Below are 23328 nucleotides of genomic sequence, written 5' to 3' on the forward strand. Positions count from 1 at the left end.
CGGGGGATCTACCATGGTCATCCCCACCCCCACCCCCCAACTTCTGGAATCAGGAAATTCTACTAGCCATGCAAACAGATTTGTGTCCAGGTCTTGTGTCCTCCTTGGAGGACACAGCTCCTTCCAAAAGGACACCCCAAAAAGGGTGCCCTCTATTGTTCTAGCACCACAGTGAATCGAACATTCTCAAAACCTGAGCTTAAAGTGCAATACAATTTCTTTTTCATGGCTGCCATGTCCCTGTGGTCCCTAATTTCAGGTTGGCCAGAAGCGATTCTGCAGCGTGTGTGTGTGTGTGTGTGTGTGTGTGTGTGTGTGTGTGTGTGTGTGTGTGTACAGACCCATTAAAGGTTCACATATCACACATGATTGGCAGCAGGTGAAGGCCAGATCTCAGAAAGTGCTGCACAGTCTGTCACCCAGTAGTTCACAGTCTACGGGGATCCAACAGGCAAGTCCAGCGATCCCCAGGATAGCTGGGTACAACAATGACTGAGCACAGCTTCCGTAACCCAACTCCACTATGGGTTTCCTCACCAACCCTATATTCCTGCCAAGGTTTCAGAGTGAGTTTCCCTAACTGGATGCTACTACAGGCAAAATTAAAGTAGAATGGATCTGCCTCCTGCTCACACACACTGGGTTTATCAGTTTGTTTCAGATAAAGCCATGAAAATTCCACCTATAAATTGTCAACAATCCAAGAGGCGAAAGATAGATTTCAGAGTACAAATTAACCAGTATTTCATCCTTGGTCCATTGAAACCTGAGTCTATTTTCCCCTCACAGCCTTAGACTGCATTCCTAGTTAGAAGCATTCAGTTCCATCTGGCCAGTTCATTCGCACTTAGATAATAGCAGACGTATCTATGTAACATACAAGCCACTGTCAAACAACACTGAGCATCTCCTGAGACAGCTGTTTCACACAAGAGCATCATTGTCTGAGAAAGGCCAGTATCATTTTACTCCGTGTCGGGAGGGCGGGGGAGAGACAGGCACTCTGTCAGCTGCCTGGCTAGAACGTAGCCCCACTCACTGGAGAGTTTCATTATTTTGTTATCAAGCCAAACGCTGCTATCAACTGGGAGAGCTGAAGGTTTAAAACAAGAACTGGAGTCTTTGTTCTGCTCTGCTTTTATCGAGGGAAATAATAGCTCTACACAGCCCAAGAATTTATGGTTATGCTTTTGGAGAGACAGCTTGGGGTAACTGGTTGGCTGTAAGGGCTTGTTTTCTTTCCTTGGCTAAGCGACTTTGTCATCCACAGTTCAGGTCAATGGGAAGTGGTTTCCAGCCCAGGGATGTCATCAAATCAGGATCCTAGAAGAGCCCTCAGAGTTAAGATAACAGCGTCAAGAGAATGGATCACTGAATAATTCTTTACAACGAAGCAGATCTTTTCTCCTATGGCTTTCAACTTAAAAAGGCTACAACTAAACACACTGAAATTTGTACTTCAAGTTGCATTGAGCAAATACTTATACCAAACTTCTTCCTTTTTGCATACTTTGAATTTGGAAAGGTATTTCATTTTTTAAAAAGTGAAAAAAACTTTTTTTCCTCTCTCTTTCTCTCTTTGCTATTTTTCTTCTTGTTCTTTTTGCCAGTGTGAAGGCTTGAACTCAGGGCTTGGGTATTATACCTTTGCTTTTTTGTTCAAAACTGGTACTCTAGGGGCTGGGAATATGGCTTAGTGGTAAAGTGCTCGTCTCGTATACATGAAGCCCTGGGTTCGATTCCTCAGCACCATGTATATAGAAAAAGCTGGAAGTGGAGCCATGGCTCAAGTGGCAGAGTGCTAGCCTTGAGCAAAAAGAAGCCAGGGACAGTGCTCAGGCCCTGAGTTCAAGCCCCAGGACTGGAAAAAAAAAAAACAAACTGGTACTCTACTACTTAAGCCATACTTCCACTTCTGGCTCTTTGCTGGTTAGCTGGAGATAAGAGTCTCATGGACTTTCCTGCCCAGACTGGCTTCAAACTGCAATTCTCCATCTCCTGAGAATTACAGGCATGTTTCTAGTACATGACCAAAATGTGTGTGTGTGTGTGCGCGCGCGTGCATGGGAGTGCGTGAGCATGTGCGTGCATGTGTGTGTATGTGTGATTAATGAAGTTTGAGTTTGGCAGCCACTTTACTCGAGCCATGTCCTCAGCCCTTTTTGTTTTGATAGTTATTCAGGTAGGGTTTCACGTTTAATCCCAGCTGGCTGTGGGTTGCAATTCTTGTATCTATGCCTCTGTGTAGCTAGGAGGACAGGTGCACACCACTATGCTAGGCCAATTAGCTCACATTCGTATGAGCATGATGAAATCTTCAGGGGCTGCAGCCTTTTGTGGATAAGATTACACACACACACACACACACACACACACACACACACACACAGTGCTGAGAGTCAAATCTAGATAAGAATGATATCACTGATCCATACCCTCGTCTAACCATTTTTTAAGGGAACAATTGGAAGCATTCATTATATTCACCAGTATAAATGTGTAAATAATCCTAGGGCCTCACAAAATAAATTACGCAAGTATGATTTGAATTTTCCTTTCTCTCTATCCTATTTATTGTTCTATGATGACTGTGAAGAACAGATCTGGGAGGGTTTTGTTAAGAAATCACACCTTTTGCCAGGTGCTGGTGGCTAATGCCTATGATCCTAGCTACTGAAGACTGAGATTCAAATCCAAATTTGGCAGGAAAGTCTGTGAGACTTTTATTGCTTTTTAAAAAATATTCTCCTCTCTCTCTCTCTCTCTCAGACTTTTATTTCTAATAAACTACTTAAAAATAATAGCTAAGAAGACAAATAACGGAAGTGGAGCTGTGGTTCAAGTGGTAGAGTGATAGCCTTGAGCAAAAAATTTCCAGAATAGTGATCAGGCCCTGAGTCCAAGCCTCAGGATTAGCACCAAATAAAATAAAACAAGTTGCCTTTTTCCTTCTTTCTTTTTATGGGAGAAAGGATTCCAAGAAGTCACCTTTATCATGATCACTGGAGTAGGGTCCTCCCAGAGTTAGATCCAAAGAACATATCACATGGCTTGGCTAAGAGCTAGATATAATAGTGGCTGACCTAGTTACTAATGCTATTGTTTCTGGTGTACATAGATTAAGAACTAATAAACAAACACTGGCTGCTTAGAAGCAGGCTCTTCTCCCATCAAATGCGATTGCCCTTTCTCCCTAACCACTCCTCTTGATTTAAAAAAAAAAAATTAATAATAAAACAAGTTAATCCAGAGAATTAGGAAAACAAAGGCTCTCTGCAACTTCAGGCCAGCTATCAGAACAAATGGTGGTTGCCAAGAAACCAGGGGCAGATATGCGTGGAGAGCTGACTGAGGGTAGTGCCAAGCAACACAAAGTATCATTATCTTGTCAAATGTTATTCATGTTGTATCTGTTCTATCAGACACTTCTGTGTTCTGAAACCTTGGACAAGATGCTGCCAGAGAGCTGTTTTGAGGGCAAACAAAACAGCACCTGTCAAAGTCTCCTGTCCACTGGCAGGGGCATTGTAAGGACAAGATGAATATTCTTCCACGTGGCTACTGTATATGTTCTTGGTACATTGTGTATTGTATATATGTCTACCTGACCTAGGGAAGGGAAAGAAAAACAGGGTGTAAGATAGCACAAGAAATGTACACACTGCCCTACTATGTAACTGTACCCTTTTTGCACAACACCTTGTCAAAAAATTTTTGTTTAATTAATAAATAAATTACAAAAAAAGATGAATGTTCTTCCATGTGCCTTGGCCCTCCCTTCTAGCTGTGGAGAGTTGCTTCTACTTTAAGGTCAGCTTCTCCCTGATTTGGTTTGGCCTCCTTTGAAATCAGGGGCACCCTGCCCAAGGGGTTTGCAGCTGTGCTATTTAAAATGTTGAAATCCTAGCAGTTTGAAGTTTTTGTCTCTCAGCATGAAAAGAAAGAGAAAGCCTCAAGTGTTTGTGCCTTAAAATTGTGTCTTTAGAGCTGGAAGGAATGCCTGGGCCCCATCTTGACTTGGCCCCACTCGGTCAAGGTCGAAGTTCTTTGTGGTTCTACATGGCAGATGCCCATCTCCTGCCTCTTACAAGTGAGCATTCCTTGTAGCTTTTGGCAACAATAACTGCTATGGTCTGAATGAGTATGTTCCCCAAAATCACATATTGATATCCAATCACTGAGGTGAGAAATAAAGAAATGGGGACCTTTAAGAAGTGATTAGAGGGCTGGGAATATGGCCTAGTGGCAAGAGTGCTTGCCTCATATACATGAAGCCCTGGGTTCAATTCCCCAGCACCACATATACAGAAAACGGCCACAGGTGGCGCTATGGCTCAAGTGGCAGAGTGCTAGCCTTGAGCAAAAAGAAGGCAGGGACAGTGCTCAGGCCTTGAGTCCAAGCCCCTGGACTGGCAAAAAAAAAAAAAAAAAAAGAAGTGATTAGACTAGGTGCGTGGCTGTGGTGGGTTCAGGCCTGTCATCCTAGCTATTCAGGAGGTAGACTTCTCAGGGTGGAAGTTCGAAGCCAGCCCAGGTAGAAAAATCTGTGAAACTCTCATCTCTAACTAATCAGCTAAACGGTGGAAGTGAAGTTGGGGCTCAAGTGGTGGTAGAGTGCCAGCCTTGAGAACAACAACAAAACTCTGAGGGACAGCTTTCAGACTCTGAGCTCAAGTCCCAATACTGGCACGCACACACACACACACACACACACACACACACACACACACACACAGAGAGAGAGTAATTTATACCTTCGGAAAATTTACATTCTAGAGGAAAAGTGAGATACAGACTGTTATAAAAGAATGTTGGAAGTACCTGACAGAGATGCATAGGGTATTTCTAAAACACTGGGGAGTTGCACCTAGTTCAGCCTTAACAACAAACGCTTGGGTAGCTCCTACATAGTCATTGTTTTGGCATGACCGATTCTATTCATTTCAAAACACAAATATGCTTCTCTTTGCTCCCAAACACAGCTTGAGAACCTGGATTTTTGGCACAATTTTCACCCTTTGACATATGTGAGTAGTATCAGAATGGTGTTGTTTTCATAGCTCCTTTAGTCCCAGGAAGAGTTTCCTACATCTTTATGCAATCACTACCTGCCTTACCATCTTGAAGTTAGGTTGAGAGAAGAGCCAGTGTGAGATCAGAATCCAATTAAAGAATACTGTTAGTATTTCTAATAGCCTAGGGAGTGTCAACAAGTCCTGCATTAATGAACTGAATGAACAGAAATCAAAGACAGCTCAGCCTATTCTGCAGCAGCTCCACAACCAGTCACTCCTTAAGACACTGGCATATTCCCTAACATTTTCCTGGGATTAGATGGTATTTTTCCATACAATAAGTTTGGAGTACAACCTAGGAGAAGGGAGAATAAAAATGCATTTTGTTGCCAGGCACTGGTGGCTCACTTCTCTAATCCTAACTACGTGAGGAGGCTGAGCTTTGAGGATCTCACTTCAAAGATAGCACAGGCAGGAAAGTCCACGAGACTCCTATCTTCACTTATTAGCAAAAAGCCAGAAATGCAGTTGTGGCTCAAATGGTAGAGCACTAATCTTGAGCAAAAGAAACTCAGAGACATCTTCCAGGCACCAAGTCCAAGTACCAGTACAGGCATCTATTAACTTTTTTTTTTTTGGCCAGTCCTGGGGCTTGGACTCAGGGCCGGAGCACTGTCCCTGGCTTCTTCCCGCTCAAGGCTAGCACTCTGCCACTTGAGCCACAGCGCCGCTTCTGGCCGTTTTCTGTATATGTGGTGCTGGGGAATCGAACCTAGGGCCTCGTGTATCCGAGGCAGGCACTTTTGCCATTAGGCTATATCCCCAGCCCATCTATTAACTTTTCTACTGAAAACTGCCCAGTCCCCATCTAGAGCTTCCGAGCAGTGCTTCTTTTACCTGTCACTAGAAAAATAATTGTAATTGTGCCTGAAGATCAACACTTAGGCTGTGGATCTAGGCTCAGGTGAGTCTGCATGGTACAAAGAGTTAGGGACAAATAGCAAGGACATGTATTTTCCCATGGTCAAACTGTTTGTACTCATAAGATAAAAGAGCAAGGGAAGTTTACAGAAATCGACTTATGAATTGTCTAACTTGCAAGAAATGAGTGAGGCAATAGGATTCAAGCAGGAGGAAAGGAAGAAGAGCTAGGAAAGAGCTGATTTAGCAAGGACATCACACCCATGACCAGTAACTGTTATCTTCCAGACTCTCTTTTCAAACAATGTAATTCTTTTACAGAAAACTTGTTTCTTCACACAGCTGGTTTGGTGCGTTTAGTGCATCACTATATTAAACTTCATCAGTGGCTCATGCCTGTTAGTCTAGCTACTCAAGAGGCTAAGTTCTGAGGATCACAATTCAAAGCCAGCCTGGACAGCAAAGTCTGTGAGACTTATCTCCAATTAATTAGCAAGAAGCCAGAAGTGGAGCTCTGATCTAAGTGGTAAAGTGCCAGCCTTAAGCAAACAAGCTAAGAAAAAGTGCCCAGGCCCTGAGTTCAAGCTCTAATTCATACACACACACACACACACACACACACACACACACACACACACACAATCTCTTTGATGACTGTTGTGGCTGAATTCACGACAGTTATTTTTCCAAAAACAAATCAGCTGGGTGTCAGTGGCTCATACCTGTAATCCTAGATACTCAGAAGGCTTGAGATGTGAAGCCATTTCAGGGAAGCAGCGGCTGTGAGATGTTAGTGTGCTTCAATTGGAAGAGTCTTTAGTGAAAAGAGCACGGACACACACACACACACACACACACACACACACACACACACACATGCATGCATGCGCCATAAAATGCCATTCATTCCAGTACTGGGGTTTGAACTCAGGGTCTTGTGCTTGACAAATAGGTGCTCTACCCTTTGAGCCATGCCACCAGCCCTTTGTATTTTCATATTTCTAGAAGGATGGTATAGCTGGAAGGATAGGTATGTGCTGTTGCACTCACTTTTCTGTTGAGATGGAGGCTTGAGGACATTTTTGCCTAGGCTGGTCTCAAACCATGATACTCTCCACCTCTGCCTCTTAATTAGTTAGGATTTATAGGCATGAAGCACCAAGGCCCAGACAGCTTTACTTTAGTATGGTATGTTAACGAGAGTAATAAAACTGTAAAGCGTATGATGCTCCATGCACACATGTAACTATACACCTTCGAAGTACAAAGACTTATTTGCAGTCATCTGAGAGCGAGCAGTGCTTCAAGACCATCCTGGGCAAGGCGTAGGGAATAGGGCCATGTCGCATGGAGCTCACAGGCTTTGAGCTAGCCCGGGAGACGTCTGCCCAGGGCCTTCCTAGTATGCAGCCCCAAAGCTTCTGGCCACTCGACTGGAATGGCCTAGCTCTCCCCCACACTCTGGTTTGGGGGGTGGGAAACTGAAAGAGAAGCTGGCAGGAAAGGAAAACAACACAGTCAACACATCCAAAGGACCCGTGACCTAAGTTGGGGGTGTGGATGGGCTTTACTTACTGTCTTCCGGTAAGTTGTTCTCCCGTTCTTCTCGCTCCATCTGCTGGCACCACCCTTCCATGCGGTCTCGCTCTGCCTGGAGAAGCTTCAGAAACCAGTGGCCATCGCGGTGGCACACGGACCTCTGCACGGCCTCCAGGGGGTCTTCTGTGATCGAGTCGATCCAAGGGTCCGGAGGAGGCAGGATGGAGGGGTCAAAGTCGGTGTCAAAGTCATCATCGGCGGCACAGGCGTGGTAATGGTTCCCCGAGCCCTGGATGCTAACGGTGGAGGTGCTGGCGTCCCGGGAGAACTGTCTGGCCATTGGACCGGGACATGAATTGTCCTCTATAGATTCCAGAGAATTTTCCAGATGATCGTGGAAGTCCAGGTCGGCCTGTACCGCTGTGGTCACACTGTTAGATCGAGTAAACCTGCGGAAGCTTGGGAGAATAGAAAAAGAGAGATGTCAGTCAAGGGTATTTCTTTCTTTCCTCGGGTGGTCTCATACCTGCTAGGCACCGAGTCACACCACTGCCCTTCGCTTTGTATTCTGTATTTGAAACTGAGTCTTGCTAATTTTGCTTTGGCTGATTCTGAACTCACAGTCATCCTGTTTCTGTCTCCCAAGAAGCTGGAAGTACAGGAGTGTGCTAAAATGCCCTAGCCTCAAAGATATTTCTAGAAGGTGAGTACCCTTGACTCACACCTATAATCCTAGCTACTCAGAGGCTGAGATTGGTGGAGGCTTTCTTCTAAACCCATAGCCGGGTGTGGTGAAATGCACCTGTTATCTAGCTACAAGGAGAAGTGAAAAAAAAAAACAAAAAACAGGAGGACCACAGTACAGTCCCAGGTCCAGGCCCAGACAGGAAGCCAGAGCTTATCTCAAAAGTAAGCAGCCGAAAAAAAGTCCTCACAGGTGAGTCTCTGTGGGGGAGTGCCTGCCTAGCACGCTGAAGGCTCCAGTTTGACCTAATTGTGCAGAACTTGAGGCAAAATTTCATTCTTCTCTGACTGTATGTTTGGGGGATGTGGGGGGAGGTCCTTGATTCAAGCAGGTTGATCACCATGGATCTAATAAAATGACTGCACAATTCTTATTTTTGTTCACTATGGAATATTAACGCACGTTTTCAGCGATTTTATATGTGGGACAAAGTACAGAGCTAACCAAAGTTAGTATAATTCATATCGTGTCCAACTTCTACAAGTCTGGCATGACTTAAGTCCTGAAATTAAGGATGGTGACGGGTAAGGAAACAATTCAATTATATCCTAGTCGATGTAATTTGCTTAGAAATTTGGAGAAAACCACAGCCTGGCCTGGACCAAGACTATCATAAATCCTGCATTTTCCTCAGGGTAGTTCTTATCAAGTGAGACTTCCTGAAAGCAAACCAAAGTCTTCTTAGGCTCCCACTCACATGAAAACCTCTTCTGGAAAGGTTCAAGAATGTGCCTCTTAGTTCTGTAGGTCCTTGTTCCAGTCTCGTTCAAAGCCTTCTTGGTACAGAGCTGCTTACAGTTCTAGATTTCTCTGACACTGCCTTCCCCTGTACCTATACTTTTCCTTCCAATGTGACAAAAGACGTCTTAACTAACAGTTCCCTCTGGGTATTTTGCATGGGTAAACCATGGCACCGGTGGTTCTCAAGCCAAGAGCTCTGCTTTTCTCCATGACTGCTGCATTGAAGGCGAGAGCCTGATGTCATTTTCAACACAAAAGGCTTCATTGGCCTCAGAAGCAGGTAGGAAGCAATTAAAGTCCATGGATGACGGTATCTTAATTCCATCTCTTCACTGTGGTTTCTGTGGTGGTTGTTGTTATTTACTAGTTTAATATTTTATTTTTATTGTGATAAAACATACACTTTACCATGTCAACCTTTTTTTTTTTTTTTTTTTTTTTTTTTTTGCCATCCCTGGAGCTTGCCGCAGAACCTGAGCACTGTCCCTGGCTTCTTTTTGCTCAAGGCTAGCACTCTGCCACTTGAGCCATAGCGCCACTTCTGGCTGTTTTCTATATATGTGGTGCTGGGGAATGGAACCCAGGGCTTCATGTATATAAGGCAAGCACTTTTGCCACTAGGCCATATTCCCAGCCCAACCATTCTTAAATATATGGTTCAGTGGCATAAAATACATTTGCATCTTATGTGCAAGCAGCACCACCACATTTTCTTTTTGTGTGTGACAATCAATACTGGGGCTTGAACTTAGGCTCTAAAATGCTTTGTTAGCTTTATCATTATAGGTTGATGCTCTACCACTTGAGCTACAACCTCCACTTCTAGATTTTTCTGTTGCTTTGTTGGAGGAAACAGTCTCACAGACTTTTCTGCCCAGGCTGGCTTTGAACCATGATCTTCAGATCTCAGCCTCCTGGTTTAGTAATGGTGTGTTTTGAGGAACTATCATAGTGCTTTCCATCTCACCTACACCATTTTGCATTCCTACCAACAGCACACAAGGGTTACAATTGCTCCATATCCTCTTCCACACTTGTTATTCTCCAGTGTTTGGAAAGTTGCCTTTATAACAGGTGTGACATTTCCTCTGGTGGCTCATAATCACACCATTTAAGGAATTTGCCTGCCTGGTGATTTCCAATCCATCTCACATCTGACAATGCTACTCTTAAAGGATTGTGCACCAAACAATGGCTGTCCAACACTGAACTATATAAGGTAATATGTTCTTTTCTTAATGCTTCTGGACAGCCCTGTCAAAGTCAATTAAAACTAATACTCTAGTCCATCAAAATAAATAATGACAAGAACAATACTGGCATGAGTTGAACAAGAAATGTACCCACTGCCTTACATGTGAAACTGTAACCCCTCTGTACATCACTTTGACAATAAATAAATAATTATTCAGAAAAAACCATGCCCCCAAATAATGAGTTCCATCATAAAAAAAGAACAATACTGGAAAGTAGTTATGGGCAAGATTTTGGAAGACCCAGAATTATCAAAAGGAGACAGAATAATTACTTCAGTGAATCCATTTCCACATACACACCAGAGAATAAATGTCAAAGAAAGCCTAGCCATGGTATTTATCTGTGTTAGTCATTAGGATGGTCAAATCATCGTGTTATGTCATGATTCTGACCATTCATTTTATGAAGCTAGACCAACCAAAGCCAGCCCATTTCAACCTTTGATGTTTTCAAGAAATTATATCTGCCACCATGATCAGACCCAGTAACTTTTTTTTCCCCAAGGAAGAAGCAATTGTGTTTGCTTGCTGCTCTGGGGATTGAACCCAGGACCTTATGCATGCCAGTCAAGCACTCTACTGCTGAACTTACACCCCAGTTCACCGATCTGGTTTTCATTGTTGTTGTTGCCAGTATAGGGGTTGAACTCAGGGCCTGGGTGTCACTTAAGGCTGGCACTACCACTTGAGCCACAGCTCTGCTTCTGGCCTTCTGGTGGTTAATTGAAGAGTCCCACAGACCTTGCTGCTGGGGCTGTCTTTGAACCATAATCCTCAGATCTCAGCCTCCTGAGTAGCTGAGATTACAGGCATGAGCCACTACCACCTGGGCACTTTTTATAAATTCTTTAATGCTTAAATGGACCGAAGAAAATAAACAACAGCAACAACAAATTTTTAATCAAATTATGTGAAATTCAGAAATTATGTAAAATTACAAGTCTCTTGTATTAGCACAGAAAGGAAGAACAATTCTGCTACACTGCTCTTGCAAGCAGTCCTTGTGTCCGGGAGGTAGTAGCAATGTCTGCCTTCTTCCATTCATCCCCTAATGTCACACCGGTCTCTGCAGCTGGGCTTCCTTTCCAGATGCATGTGTGTGACTTGGATGGGCCCTCACCACAGTTGACATTGTGGCTGTTCTACTAACACAAAATCCCAACTGCTTTAACTCCAGACTTCATTCCCCACGATCATGTTGCCAGAGGCGTTACATTTCCAAACTTCCACCAGGACTAATCTCTGATTGTTTTCTATCATTTGCCAGAGACAAAAAAAATCTGTTCCACAGAAAAGAGAACAGCCTACTTTCCCCAGCCGGTTTTTATCTCTACAAAACTACCCCAGCATTCCTGAGAGCAGTCTCCAAGCTGCAGAGCTTGTAATGGATCCACCTTCTTAAGAAAAAATCACTTGGCAGTAGATTAATAGAACTTTGCAGTTTAGTCACCCAGAAAGAAATACAAGTTAAGCAAAATTAAAATGGTTTGGAATTAAAAGCGGTGCCTTTGAACTCAGGCAGCCCTGTCCAAGCTGCTCGCTTCTATCAATTAAGTTCCCGAAGCAAGGGCTTTCTTCTACCCGGAGCTTTCAATCACCTGCTTCACAAAGCTGTTTTAGGTCTTTCATGTGTAAAGCCATCGAGTTGTTATTATTGTTTTAAAATGTTGACAGGAACATATAAGAGGATCAGTTTAGTTTCTGCAATTAAAAAAATATATTTGTGTTTTTATGTGTTGGTCCTAGAGCTTGAACTCAAGGCCTGGGTGCTATCCTTGAGCTTTTATCACTTATGGCTGGTGCACTACCACTTGAGCCACAGCTCCACTCCAGCTTTTTTGGAGGGTAATAAGAGTCTCACAGATTTCCCTGCCTAGGCTGGGTTTGAGCTAGAACCTCAGATCTCAGTCTCCTGAGTAGCTAGGATGATAAGCCCGAGCCACCAGCACCCAGCTCATTTCATCAGTTGAAGGTATAACCCTAAAAGCTGTACCTTGGAGCTGGCTGTTTCCAAACCCACAATTTCCACTCTTGAAGCTTCTGTGGTCCTTCTTGCCCTGCAGGCCCACTGTGTACTGATTACAAGTTGTGAAAACTGCTGGCCAGCATGCCTGCCTCAGGGACAGAAAAATGAAAGACTGGATGGACCTGTACAGGCCACAGGACCCCAGCTGTTCTCAATCACAGCGAATCACTCGGTAGCATTCACTTTTGCAGTTGCTTTCCACTGCTTCTATGAGAGAAGTTTCTATTGCTTTTCCTGACACAGAATCTCAAAATGTGGCCCAGGCGAGCCCAAGCCCACAGTCTTCCTGGCCCTGCCTCTTGAGTGCTGGAATTACAGGTATGGGCACTAAATCTAACTTCTGTTTCTAATTAGAGGGTTTTTGTTTTTATTGCTTTATTTTTCCTCTCTGAAAACTCAATAACAATGGTAACAAATGAAGAATTAAGCCATCATCTCTTTGGAAGAATAACTATTTCCATGACAAAAACCCCCTGGCCTCTCCCTTTTTAGGGCTAAATCTAGTTTCAAGAGGGAAATACTAGTTTTTGGCTGTTGTTTCTCTTCTTGTAAGAACCTCAGACATTTTTCATTCAGGTTCCTCTGAAAAGTCTTCTCAAAGACCAGCCATGTTGGTATTGAGTGAAGTAGGAACTTTTAACTGGTGAACACCCAACATTAGATAAAATAAAGCATCAAAAGCAAGGCAGAGGGAGAAGACTGAGACCAAAAACGAATACTTGCCCCAAGTTAACTTTTTTCTTTTGGAGATACTGGGGTGTGAAACTTGGGGCCTTGCACTTGCTGGGCAGGCACACTGCCATTTCTGCAATGCCCTCAGCCATACTGGCTTTCCTTATTTTTCAAGCCGGGTCTCACGTTTCCACCTGGGGTCGCCTCCACTGTGATCCTCGTATTTATGCTTTCCATGTAGCAGGAATGACAAGCTTGCTCACCACAGCCTGCTTTTATTAGTTGAGATGGTCTTGTGGGATCTTTGCCTGGACTGGCCTCACTTTGCAGTCCTCTTGGTCTCAGCCTCAAGCCTCCCCACACAGCTAAAAGTTTACTACTCTTATCAGGTCAGCTTCTGTCAGGGCAGAGTGCGAAGGAGCCAGGGTTGCCGTACAGCTGGATTGTAGCGGCTCTATCTTGGCCATCAAACTGTCTTACAAAAAGCATCTTTTTTGGGGGGGGGGGGGCTTGAACTCAGGGCCTGGACACTGTCCCTAAGCCTCTTTGTGTTCAATGCTAGCACTCTACCACTCGAAGCTGCAGTGCCATTTGCAGCTTTTTTGAGTAGTTTATTGGTGATAAGAGACTCATTGGGAATTTTTCTGCCTGGGGTTGGCTTCAAACCAAGATCCTCACATCTCAGCCTCCTGAGTAGATAGGATTATAGGCATGAGCCACTGGCACCAGGCTTCTATTGTTTATTTTAAATCTTCCACATTCCTCCTTCTTTTGCTTGCAGATCTCTTGAAGCAAAATAAGATTAAAAAAAGGTTTTCCACATGAGGATTTTCTGCATTCGGAATAACACATATTTGTGTATGGAGAAGAGGATCACAGATAATGACTGGGGCCCCTTATCATCTGCCAGTTTCTTTCATTCCAGTTGGGTGGGAGCTAATATCTTCAGTGGGCTATCACCATAAGAACCTTGGTTCTGAATCTCAACACGGTTTTGTTTTGTTTTTTAGTTGAAAGTCCCTGAGATGGAGTTGCTTTGCTTCAGCAACTGGAACTTGAGGTCAGTCACTCACTAGCTACTGACCTGTGCTAACTACCAAGCATGAGAGGTCTTATTCATCGTTTTTCTTTTCTTTTTTTTTTTGGCCAGTCCTGGGCCTTGAACTCAGGGCCTGAGCACTGTCCCTGGCTTCCTTTTGCTCAAGGCTAGCACTCTGCCACTTGAGCCACAGCACCACTTCTGGCCATTTTCTGTATATGTGGTGCTGGGGAATTGAACCCAGGGCCTCATGTATACGAGGCAAGCTCTCTTGCCACTAGGCCATATCCCCAGCCCTTATTCATTGTTTTTCAAACATCATTTTTTTTACAAAGTAGTTATATAGAGGGTTTCAACTCCGTGAGGCAGGTTATGAGTACAATGCATCTTGATCAATGTTACCCCTTCCATCATTCTTCCCCATCTCATCCCTACCCTCAAGGTACATAATTCCGTTCTTGCAACATGTATGTTGAAAATAATGACATTTTAATAATTTCTTATTGAATCTTATTTTTAGGTTATGTGGAGGTCACCAGTTTTATAAATCAGATGATCATTTTTCTTTTGGCACAGTAAATGGCTGTGAAAAAACTGGTACAAAGGAAGAAAGAAGGTAAAAAGAAGAGGAAAAATGGATGGAAAGAAAGAAGAGAAGGATAGAGGAAGGGAAAGAGAAAGAGGAAGGAAAGAGAAAGAAAAAGGAAGGAAGGAGAGAAGGGAGAAATGAGGGAAGGAAAGAAAGCGGAGAAGGGAGAAGGAAGCGAGAAGAAGGCAGAGCGAGAGAAGAAGGGAGGGAGGCAAGATGGAATGTATAAGATCAAGAGTTGAGGCCACGTTTTAAACTTCTGCAATTTGAAACGCAGGAAGGTCACACCTTTAAAGCCCAGGTGCAGCGTAAAGAACTATGTGGCAGGGTCATGGTATTGTTCATTTGGCACCGGGAAGATATTGATGAGGGTGACGAGGTTATGTTGTTCTCCAAGAAAACAGAGAGGAGTATGGATAGATTGAGGGTTTCTGGGTAGACAAAGAAGAAAGGTAGTTGGCTGCCAACAGTCTTCCCAAATCTGTGGTCTCTGGGCTGGCTGCCTATCAGAGATGCCTCCTTTGTTGTGACTTTATTTAAACATCTTGCTTAGTTGAAGAGATCCAAGTCACTAAAGGCCCAAGTATTTACACACTGAAGTCACACATTGATCAAGAGATTTTTACATCAACTGACATTGTACTAAGTTATGAGCCGTGTGTGAAGAAAGGAAAAACAATTAAAGTATAGAACTGGTTTGCTTAGGGAAAGGTAAATGGAAATGGAGGAGATTTGGGTGCAAAAGTATAATGTTCCAGCTGGGTGTGGTGTGCACGCCTGTAATTCCAGGACTTGAAGGCTGAAGCAGGAGGACTGTGCATTAAGCCCAGCCCTCTACAGAGCATGATCATGGGCAAGAGAAAGCTTTCCCAGAAACGAAGTTCCAGATTCAGCTAACTTCAACAAATGTTAATGACAAAATAAACAAACTTCACAAACTATCTGTTGTTGTTGTTTTTCTTTGGCCAGTCCTGGGCCTTGGTCTCTGGGCCTGAGCATTGTCCCTGGCTTCTTTTTGCTCAAGGCTAGCACTCTGCCACTTGAGCCACAGAACCACTTCTGGCCATTTTCTGTATATGTGGTACTGGAGAATTGAACCCAGGGCTTCATGTATATGAGGCAAGCACTCTTGCCTCTAGGCCATATCCCCAGCCCACTTGACAAACTATCTGAAAGGAGCAAAAAAGGTATTTCTTACCTCCAACATAGAATTATTTTGATACCAAAACATAAAGATAGCACATGAAAAGTATAAAAACAAAAATCTCTCATGAATATAAATACAAAAATTTAGAATCAAACATTACTCAATCATTCAACAACACATAAAAAGAATTATATAGGAGGATAACATAGAGTTTATTCTAGAAATACAATGTTGAGGTAACACTAAAAAAAAAAAAAGTTAGGCACTGGTGGTTCATGACTATAATCCCAGTTACTTAATCTCCAATTAACCACCAAAACACCAGAAGTAGAGCTGTGGCTCAAGTGTTAGAGCACAAGCCATGTGCCAAAAACTCAAGACAGCTCTCAGGCCCTGAGTTCAAGTCCCAATATTGGCACTAAATAAATAAATCATTGAAACTGAATGCATATGTCTCAAGCCTACTATCCTAGCTAATGAGATGATGGAGACTGGGGAATAACAGTTCAAGGTCAACTCAAGCACCTGAACAAGAAAGACTCCATTTGAACCAAGGGCTGGGCATAGAAGCCCATGATTGCCATCCCAGGTACATGAGAAGCTCAAGAGCTAAATACAGCTGTGTGTATACCTGTCATCTCAGTGGCAAAAGGAAGCATAAAGCAAGCCTTATCTTAAAAAATAACTAACACAACTCTGGAGGCTGGGATCTGAGGATCTCGGTTTGAAGTCGGCCCCGGGGCCAGGAAATTGCTGGAGACTCTTATCTTCGCTAAACTACTTCAAAAAGCCAGAAGTGGCATGGCTCAAGTTGTAGCGCCCTAGCTTTGAGCAAAAGAACCTCAGGCACAGTGCCCTGGCTCTGTGTTAAAACCCCAGGACCAACAAAACTAAAAAACAAAATAACCATCACAGCCTGGTGCTGGTGGCTCAGGCCTGTAATCCTAGTTTGTTAGGAGGCTGAGATCTGAGAATTGCAGTTAAAAGTCATCCCTGGCAGATAAGTCTGTGAGACTCTTATCTCCAATTAACCACCTGGGAACTGGAAGTGGCAGAGCAGCTCAAAGTGGTAGCCATGAGCAAAAGGAGCCCAGGGACAACGCCCAGGCCCAGAGTTCAAGCCCTAGGATAGGCAGGAAAAAAAAAATATACTAAATGAAAGAAGTCAACATGGTCAGCTCAATAATTGCAGAAAAAAAAATCCTGACAAAATTTAACATCTCGTGATCAAGAAACCCTAAAGAAACAAAGAATGTAAGGAACATATACTTCAACATAATAAAGATTATATATTTCAAATCCATAGCTAAAATGTGCTAAATAAGAAAAAAACTGAAACCATTTCCTCTAAAGTCAAGAACAATGCAAAGGTGTCTAGCCTCTCCATTCTTGTTTAATATATTTCTTGAATTCTTAGTCAGAGCAATATGGCAAGATAAATAGTTAGGTGCCAGTGGCTCATGCCTATAATCTTAACTACTCAGGAAGCCATAACCTGAGCATTAGGGTTGGAAGACAGCCTTAAGCAGGCCAGTCCATGAGACCCTTGTCTCCAATTAATCAGCAAAAAGCTGGAAGTGGAGCTGTAGTTCTATAGGTAGAGTGCTAGCTTTGAGCAAGAAAGTTCAGGGATAGCCTGAGTTCAAGCCCGGGATTGGCACACACACAAAAGATACAAATAGAAAAGAAGAAACTAAAAATGTCCCTATTTGTTGATGTTATAATCCTATACTTAAGAGGCCCTAAAGATTCCAGCAAAAAACCTCTTCAGGTCTCATACTTCTGATAAAATAGCAGAATAAAAAGTTACCATACAAAAAAATCCGTAGCTTTTCTATATATCAATAACGAACTGACTGAAGGAGAAATCGGAAAAAAACAAGACCATTCTCAGGATCTCAGAAAAAAATTAAATACCACAGAATATATCTAACGAAGGAGGTCTAAAATCTCTATCATGAAAACAAACTGAAGAGGACACTAGAAAATGTAAAGAAACAAACTGAAGAAGACACTAGAAAAATGGAAAAAGGTCTTCCACGTTCACGAACTGGCAGAATTATTGTGAAAATGGCCACACTTGTGAAAGCAGTCTTCATCATTTTTCACTGAATAGAAACATAAAGTTTTAAATTAATATGGAAATTCTCAAAAGACTCTGAGGAGCCAAAGCAATCCCAAGCAAGATATATCAGTGCTACGGGCATCACAAGACATTATTTCAAAGAACATTACAGAGCCATAGTAGCAAAACAGCATGATAAGGTCACAAAAACTGACATGTACAACAATGGAAAAGAGCTAAAAAGCCAGAAGCTCACATACCTACAGACATCTTACTTTTGATAACTGCTCCAAAACACACATTGAATAAAAAATAATCTTTCAACAAATGGTGTTGAAAGAACTGGGTATTGGGGCTGGGAATATGGCCTAGTGGCAAGAGTGCTTGCTTCTTATACATGAAGCCCTGGGTTCGATTCCCCAGCACCACATATATGGAAAACGGCCAGAAGTGGCGCTGTGACTCAAGTGGCAAAGTGCTAGCCTTGAGCAAAAAGAAGCCAGGGACAGTGCTCAGGCCCTGAGTCCAAGCCCAGGACTGGGCAAAAAAAAAAAAAAAAAAAAAAAAAAAGAACTGGGTATTCACATTCAAAAGACTGGAAACTAAGCCCCCCACCCCTCATTCTGCGCAAAAATCTTATGTAAGACTTGACACTTTAAAATTATTAGAGAATCACATAAGAAAACTCTTTAAAATGTAGACATAGGTACTGCTCAGGAAATAAAAGTACAAATCCACAAATGGGATCATATTAAATTTAAAAGCTTCTGTACAACCAGGGAAACAATTTCTAGATTGAAGACAAACTGCAGAATGGGAGAAAATCTTAGCTGGGCACTAGTGGCTCACATCTGTAATCCTAGCTACTCTGGAGACTGAGATCTGAGGATCCCAGTTCAAAGACAGCCCAGGGCAGAAAAGTCTGTGAGACTCTTATTTCCAATTAACCCCCCAAAACCCAGAAGTGGCCCTGTGGCTCAAGTGGTAGAGCACTTAGCCCTGAGCAGAGGAGCAAACCAAGTAACAACATGAGGCCCTGAGTTCAACCCCTAATACCAGTACTCTCTCTTTCTCTCTCTCTCTTTCATGTCAGATATTTTGTAATGGCTATATATTTAAGTCTGTAAAGGGAACATAATTGGCTTCCTTACCCAACTGCCATAGCATGTAAATAATATGGAGAAAACTTCCCTGTACTTTTTTATAAAATGCCACAAGATTGTGTGCTTTCAAGAACTTCAAAAATATTGGAGAGGGTGTAGCTCAGTGGTACAGTGCTAGCCGACACAGGTGAGAGGACCGGGGTTCAATAAGCCCCCTGATAGTCATGGAAAGCATGTGGGTAAAATATACTCTATTAGTTAAAGGATTAGAGAAGATTTTATTTCTGTAACTTGTAATTTTTTAGAATGTACAAAATATTTGCTTACTGTTCTTAACACTAATTGAATTATTTATGAAGAAGTAATTCTTGTAGGAAAGGTACACAATGTAAAAAGATTCCCCCCCCCCCCATTTACTCCTAAAGCCCATCAGAGTTATTAATGGTTAACCTGCTCCTATATAGTTATCTCCCAGCAAATTTACATACTACTTTTCTTTTTATCGCGGGAACAATTATATAATAGTCTTTCTCTTTGTGTCCACGGCACTATGAGCTCAGGTAACAAAGTGCAGTTTGAATCACTCTTAAATACAATTGTTACTTAAGGAAAGGGTAGCTTCCTGGGAGCAGCTTCCCATTCTCATCTTAGTCAACAGAAAGGATCGGCTTACTAGATTTGCTAATTATCAGCTTGAAAGGCTAGAGGACTTCATAGAAATTCCTGGAGAGCGGTCAAAAGGATGAGAGAGGACGGGTGGGATGTTGCCGGCTTCGCTGGGAGAAGGCCTGGCCAAGATCTGCCTGCTTTGTTCAAGATCCATCCTGCAAATCAGTAAACAAGGGCCCCGTGGATCCTATAAACAGAGAGGGACTAGCTGGACTGTGAGGCAGAAATTGGGGGAGCAACAGCTAATGTTTGATGAAAATGATCAATTTCTATACTGATTCGTGAAGAGAAGCAGTCTTGTTTCAACTAGTGACCCAGCATTCGCTGGTGCACTCCCGCCCCCCCTCCCCGCCCCCGCAAGGCTGCTTGTGGCACAGTTGATATATGCATGGCATTTTGAGGATGTTCTGGCTGCCTCCAAGTGTCTCAGGAAGATTTTCTCTATGCAAGCACCCCCCCCTCCCATCCCCCGCCAATACTGAGGCTTGCACTCTGGGCCTGAGCACTGTCCTTGAGCTGTTTTACTCAAGTATGGCATTCTACCACTCAAGCTACAGCTCCACTTCTGGCTTCTTGCTGGTTAATTGGAGAAAACCTGGGTTGGCTTGGAACCTGGATCCTCCGATCTCAGCCTGGGTGAGTAGCAAGGATCACAGGTGCAAACCACCAGGCCCTACTCCAGGAAGATTTGCAACACTCCATTTCCATATCTCTTCTTGAAGCAAGGCATTATCTGGTGCTTGCTATTTGTTTACCAATAGATTATTTTATTTTGATTTGAAGCACCGAAGAGCACCTTAAATTTGCAAGCCTATTTCTTAACAAACAACTCAATAGAGGGCTTTGCTGGGTTAGTTTGGGCTCCCTAAATTGTGATCATTCAAAAGGTAATGAATCTCTAGGCTTCTTACAAAGTCTTTCAATCTTGCTTTCTTTGTCCTATCTTTTGGGCTCTGTTTTTTTTCTTTTCTCACTTTTTTTTTGTTAGGCTGGTGCTTTTTATCAGCTTGTTTATTTGAGGAAGGAAGAGATGGATTGTTAGTGGCCATTCAGTGTGAAAACAGCAAGCTCACAATTAACACTACATAATTTTTTTAAATCCTCAAGTCATTAAGTTTTCTCTGGTGTCCATACTTACTTTTAAAGATCCTATCTAAAAGAATTACTATCAGCAAAATTATAAAAAGAATTACAGTTTAGAGCCAAAAGATAAAGATAATCCCTTTTCATTTGACAAAAAGGTTGAAAACAATGGTTAACATCAATTCAAATGCTTATTTACTTTTTAGTGCTTTACTATAATGTGACCTTTGACAAAGGGTATGTTTTGGAAAGTTCAGGTCTGCCAGCCTTTTTAAAGATGCATCTGAAGTAAATCACTCAGTTTATTGAGGAACTGACCATCCTACAAACCAATAACTCAATAAATGTTTAACACATTTTTAAACAAATGACAAAAGTGGCTTATCTGATGTTTGGGCTGACTGTTGGATAGGCTATACTTAGCATTCTTATAAATGGTAGAGTTGAGGTGTTAATTTAGAAAGATAAGCTGGTTGACAGCAGGCAGGGTCTGAAGTAAAATACAAGATTGAGATGGCTTTCTCCCATGTTTTGAGAAAAGGTGATCATGTTGCTTTGTTAACTTTAACCTTTAGAGAAATTCTTTTTTGGAACTATAATAGACTAGGAAAGGTTTGTGTCGTCATCCCACAGGTAAGGCATTGTTTATAAGAATTTAACCCTGCCCAACACATTGACATTAATATTAGTATCCATTCTCCTTTAAAAAGTAAAACTTTATTTTTGGCTCAAGGGTGGCTCTGTTTTTCTTTTAATTACCGGGATATCTGCAGATATATACCTTCTTTCATGCTTGATGATGATAGTCTTCAGTCTTTTTTCTTTGTTTGCCTGACCTGCCAATTTTATTTATCTTTTCAAGAATCATATTTTGGCCAGGTACCCATGGTTTGTGACTGTAATTCTGGTTACTCAGGAGTCTGAGGTCTAAGGATTATGATTCGAAGCCAGCCCAGGCAGAAAAGCTGTGAGACTCCTATCTCCATCAGAGCACCAAAAAAGCTAGGAGACAGTAAGGATCAAGGGTAGAGGCAAAGCCTGGAGCAAAATAGCTTGGAACAATGCTCAGGCCCCAGGACCAACACACACACACACACACACACACACACACACACACACACACACACACACGTTTTGGTTTTGTTGATTGTTATGTTCTGGATATGAGGTGTCCCCCATAAAGCTCATGTGTTGAAGGCTTGCTTCTCAGCTGGGGGTGCTGTTTTAGGAGGTGGTAGTAAGTAGGAAATGTCGTGGAAGCAGTTGTCCTAGAAAGATACAGCATGCCCCAAGACCCTTCTTGTCTTGGGCTCTGTGTGTCTATCTCTCTGTCTCTGTCTGTCTGTCTCTCTCTCTCTCTGTTTTCTGGTTACCATTGGTGAGCAACTTTGCTGTGCCAAGTTCTGCCATGTTGTTCTGCCTTTACCACAAACAACAGAGACAGACTACCATAAGCCAAAACCTCTGAGACCATGAGCCAAAAGAAATCATTCAAATCATTCTTCCATTTCATTGTTCCTTTAAGGTACTTGTCACAGTCATGAGAAGCTAACACATCCGTGTTTCCTGTTAAATTTCTGTCTTCAATTTCACTGATTTCTGTTCTTATATGTATTATTTCCTTTTTTCTATTTGCTGTGAATTTTTCTAGTTCACACAAGTGGAAGTGTAGACAAGTGATTCCTGCTGCTGCTTCCTTCTTCTCTTTCCGCCCTCCTCTTCCTCCTTCCTTCCTCTCCCTCTTCTTCATCTCTCTCTACTTCCTCTTCCTCTCCCTCTCCCTCCTCCTCCTCCTCCTCCTCCTCCTCCTCCTCCTCCTCCTCCTCCTCCTCCTCCTCCTCCTCCTCCTCCTCCTCCTCTTCCTCCTCCTCTTCCTCTTCCTTGTCGTAGGGCTTGAACTCAGAGCCCAGGAATTGTCCCTGAGCTCTTTTGCTCAAGCCTAGTGCTCTACCACTTTGAACCACAGCTCCACTTCCAGGTTTTGAGTGGGTAATTGGAGATAACAGTCTCATGGACTTTCCTGCTCAGGCTGGCTTTGAACCATGATCCTCAGATCTCAGCCTCCTGAGTAGCAAGGATTACAGGTGTGAGCCAGTGGCTCTTGGCTTTCTTCTTTTTAAATATTTGCATTTGATGCCCTCTAAGAACTATTTCAGTATATCCCATAAATTGGGTTAAGTTACATTTTTACTTTCATTTAGTTCAAAATATTTTATAAGTTCTTAGATTTTTATTTTGGATGGTTGATGCAAGTGTAATTTAAGGGTGTGGTTTAATCCACAACTATTTTGGGAATATCCAGCTATCTTTCTAGTTTGTTTAGATTTCTAGTTTAATTTGACTGTGGACTGACATCAGTGTTTGTCTTAGCATTTCCCTAGCCTCAGGTCCTGAGCTCCTCCCACTAGCCCCCAGATCCACCCATACCTAATGAGCCACTCCTACTCACTACCTAACTACTTCCCCTTTACCCCCAGAGAGAGGAGCTGCCAACTGGATAAGGTGCAGATGCCATGTAGCTCCCTCTCCCGTGGGAACTATGGCCCCACTAATAAACCTCCTTATGAACCTTCTTCTCCTGTCTGTGATTATCTCCGCATGGTTCCCTGGGATGGCCGGGACATATCCTTTCAGTTTGGTTTAAATTCTTTTAAATTTGTTAGGGTTTGTTTTATGGCTATGTTACCCAGTCTATTTTGGTAATTGTTCTGTGTGACC

At 42.7% G+C, this 23328-nt stretch overlaps 1 protein-coding gene across 2 annotated transcripts in view; it reads right to left on the reverse strand.

Moving 5' to 3' along the window:
- Positions 1-23328, reverse strand: part of Dlgap1 (DLG associated protein 1) — a 439271-nt gene that overhangs the window by 22851 nt on the left and 393092 nt on the right. For both annotated transcript variants that reach the window (XM_048363238.1, XM_048363239.1), the window contains one exon: positions 7512-7933. In XM_048363238.1, the coding sequence (XP_048219195.1) occupies positions 7512-7933 (422 nt within the window). The remainder of the gene's footprint in view (positions 1-7511; positions 7934-23328) is intronic.

The sequence above is a fragment of the Perognathus longimembris genome, chromosome 15, assembly GCF_023159225.1.
Source record: "Perognathus longimembris pacificus isolate PPM17 chromosome 15, ASM2315922v1, whole genome shotgun sequence".
NCBI lineage: Eukaryota > Metazoa > Chordata > Mammalia > Rodentia > Heteromyidae > Perognathus > Perognathus longimembris.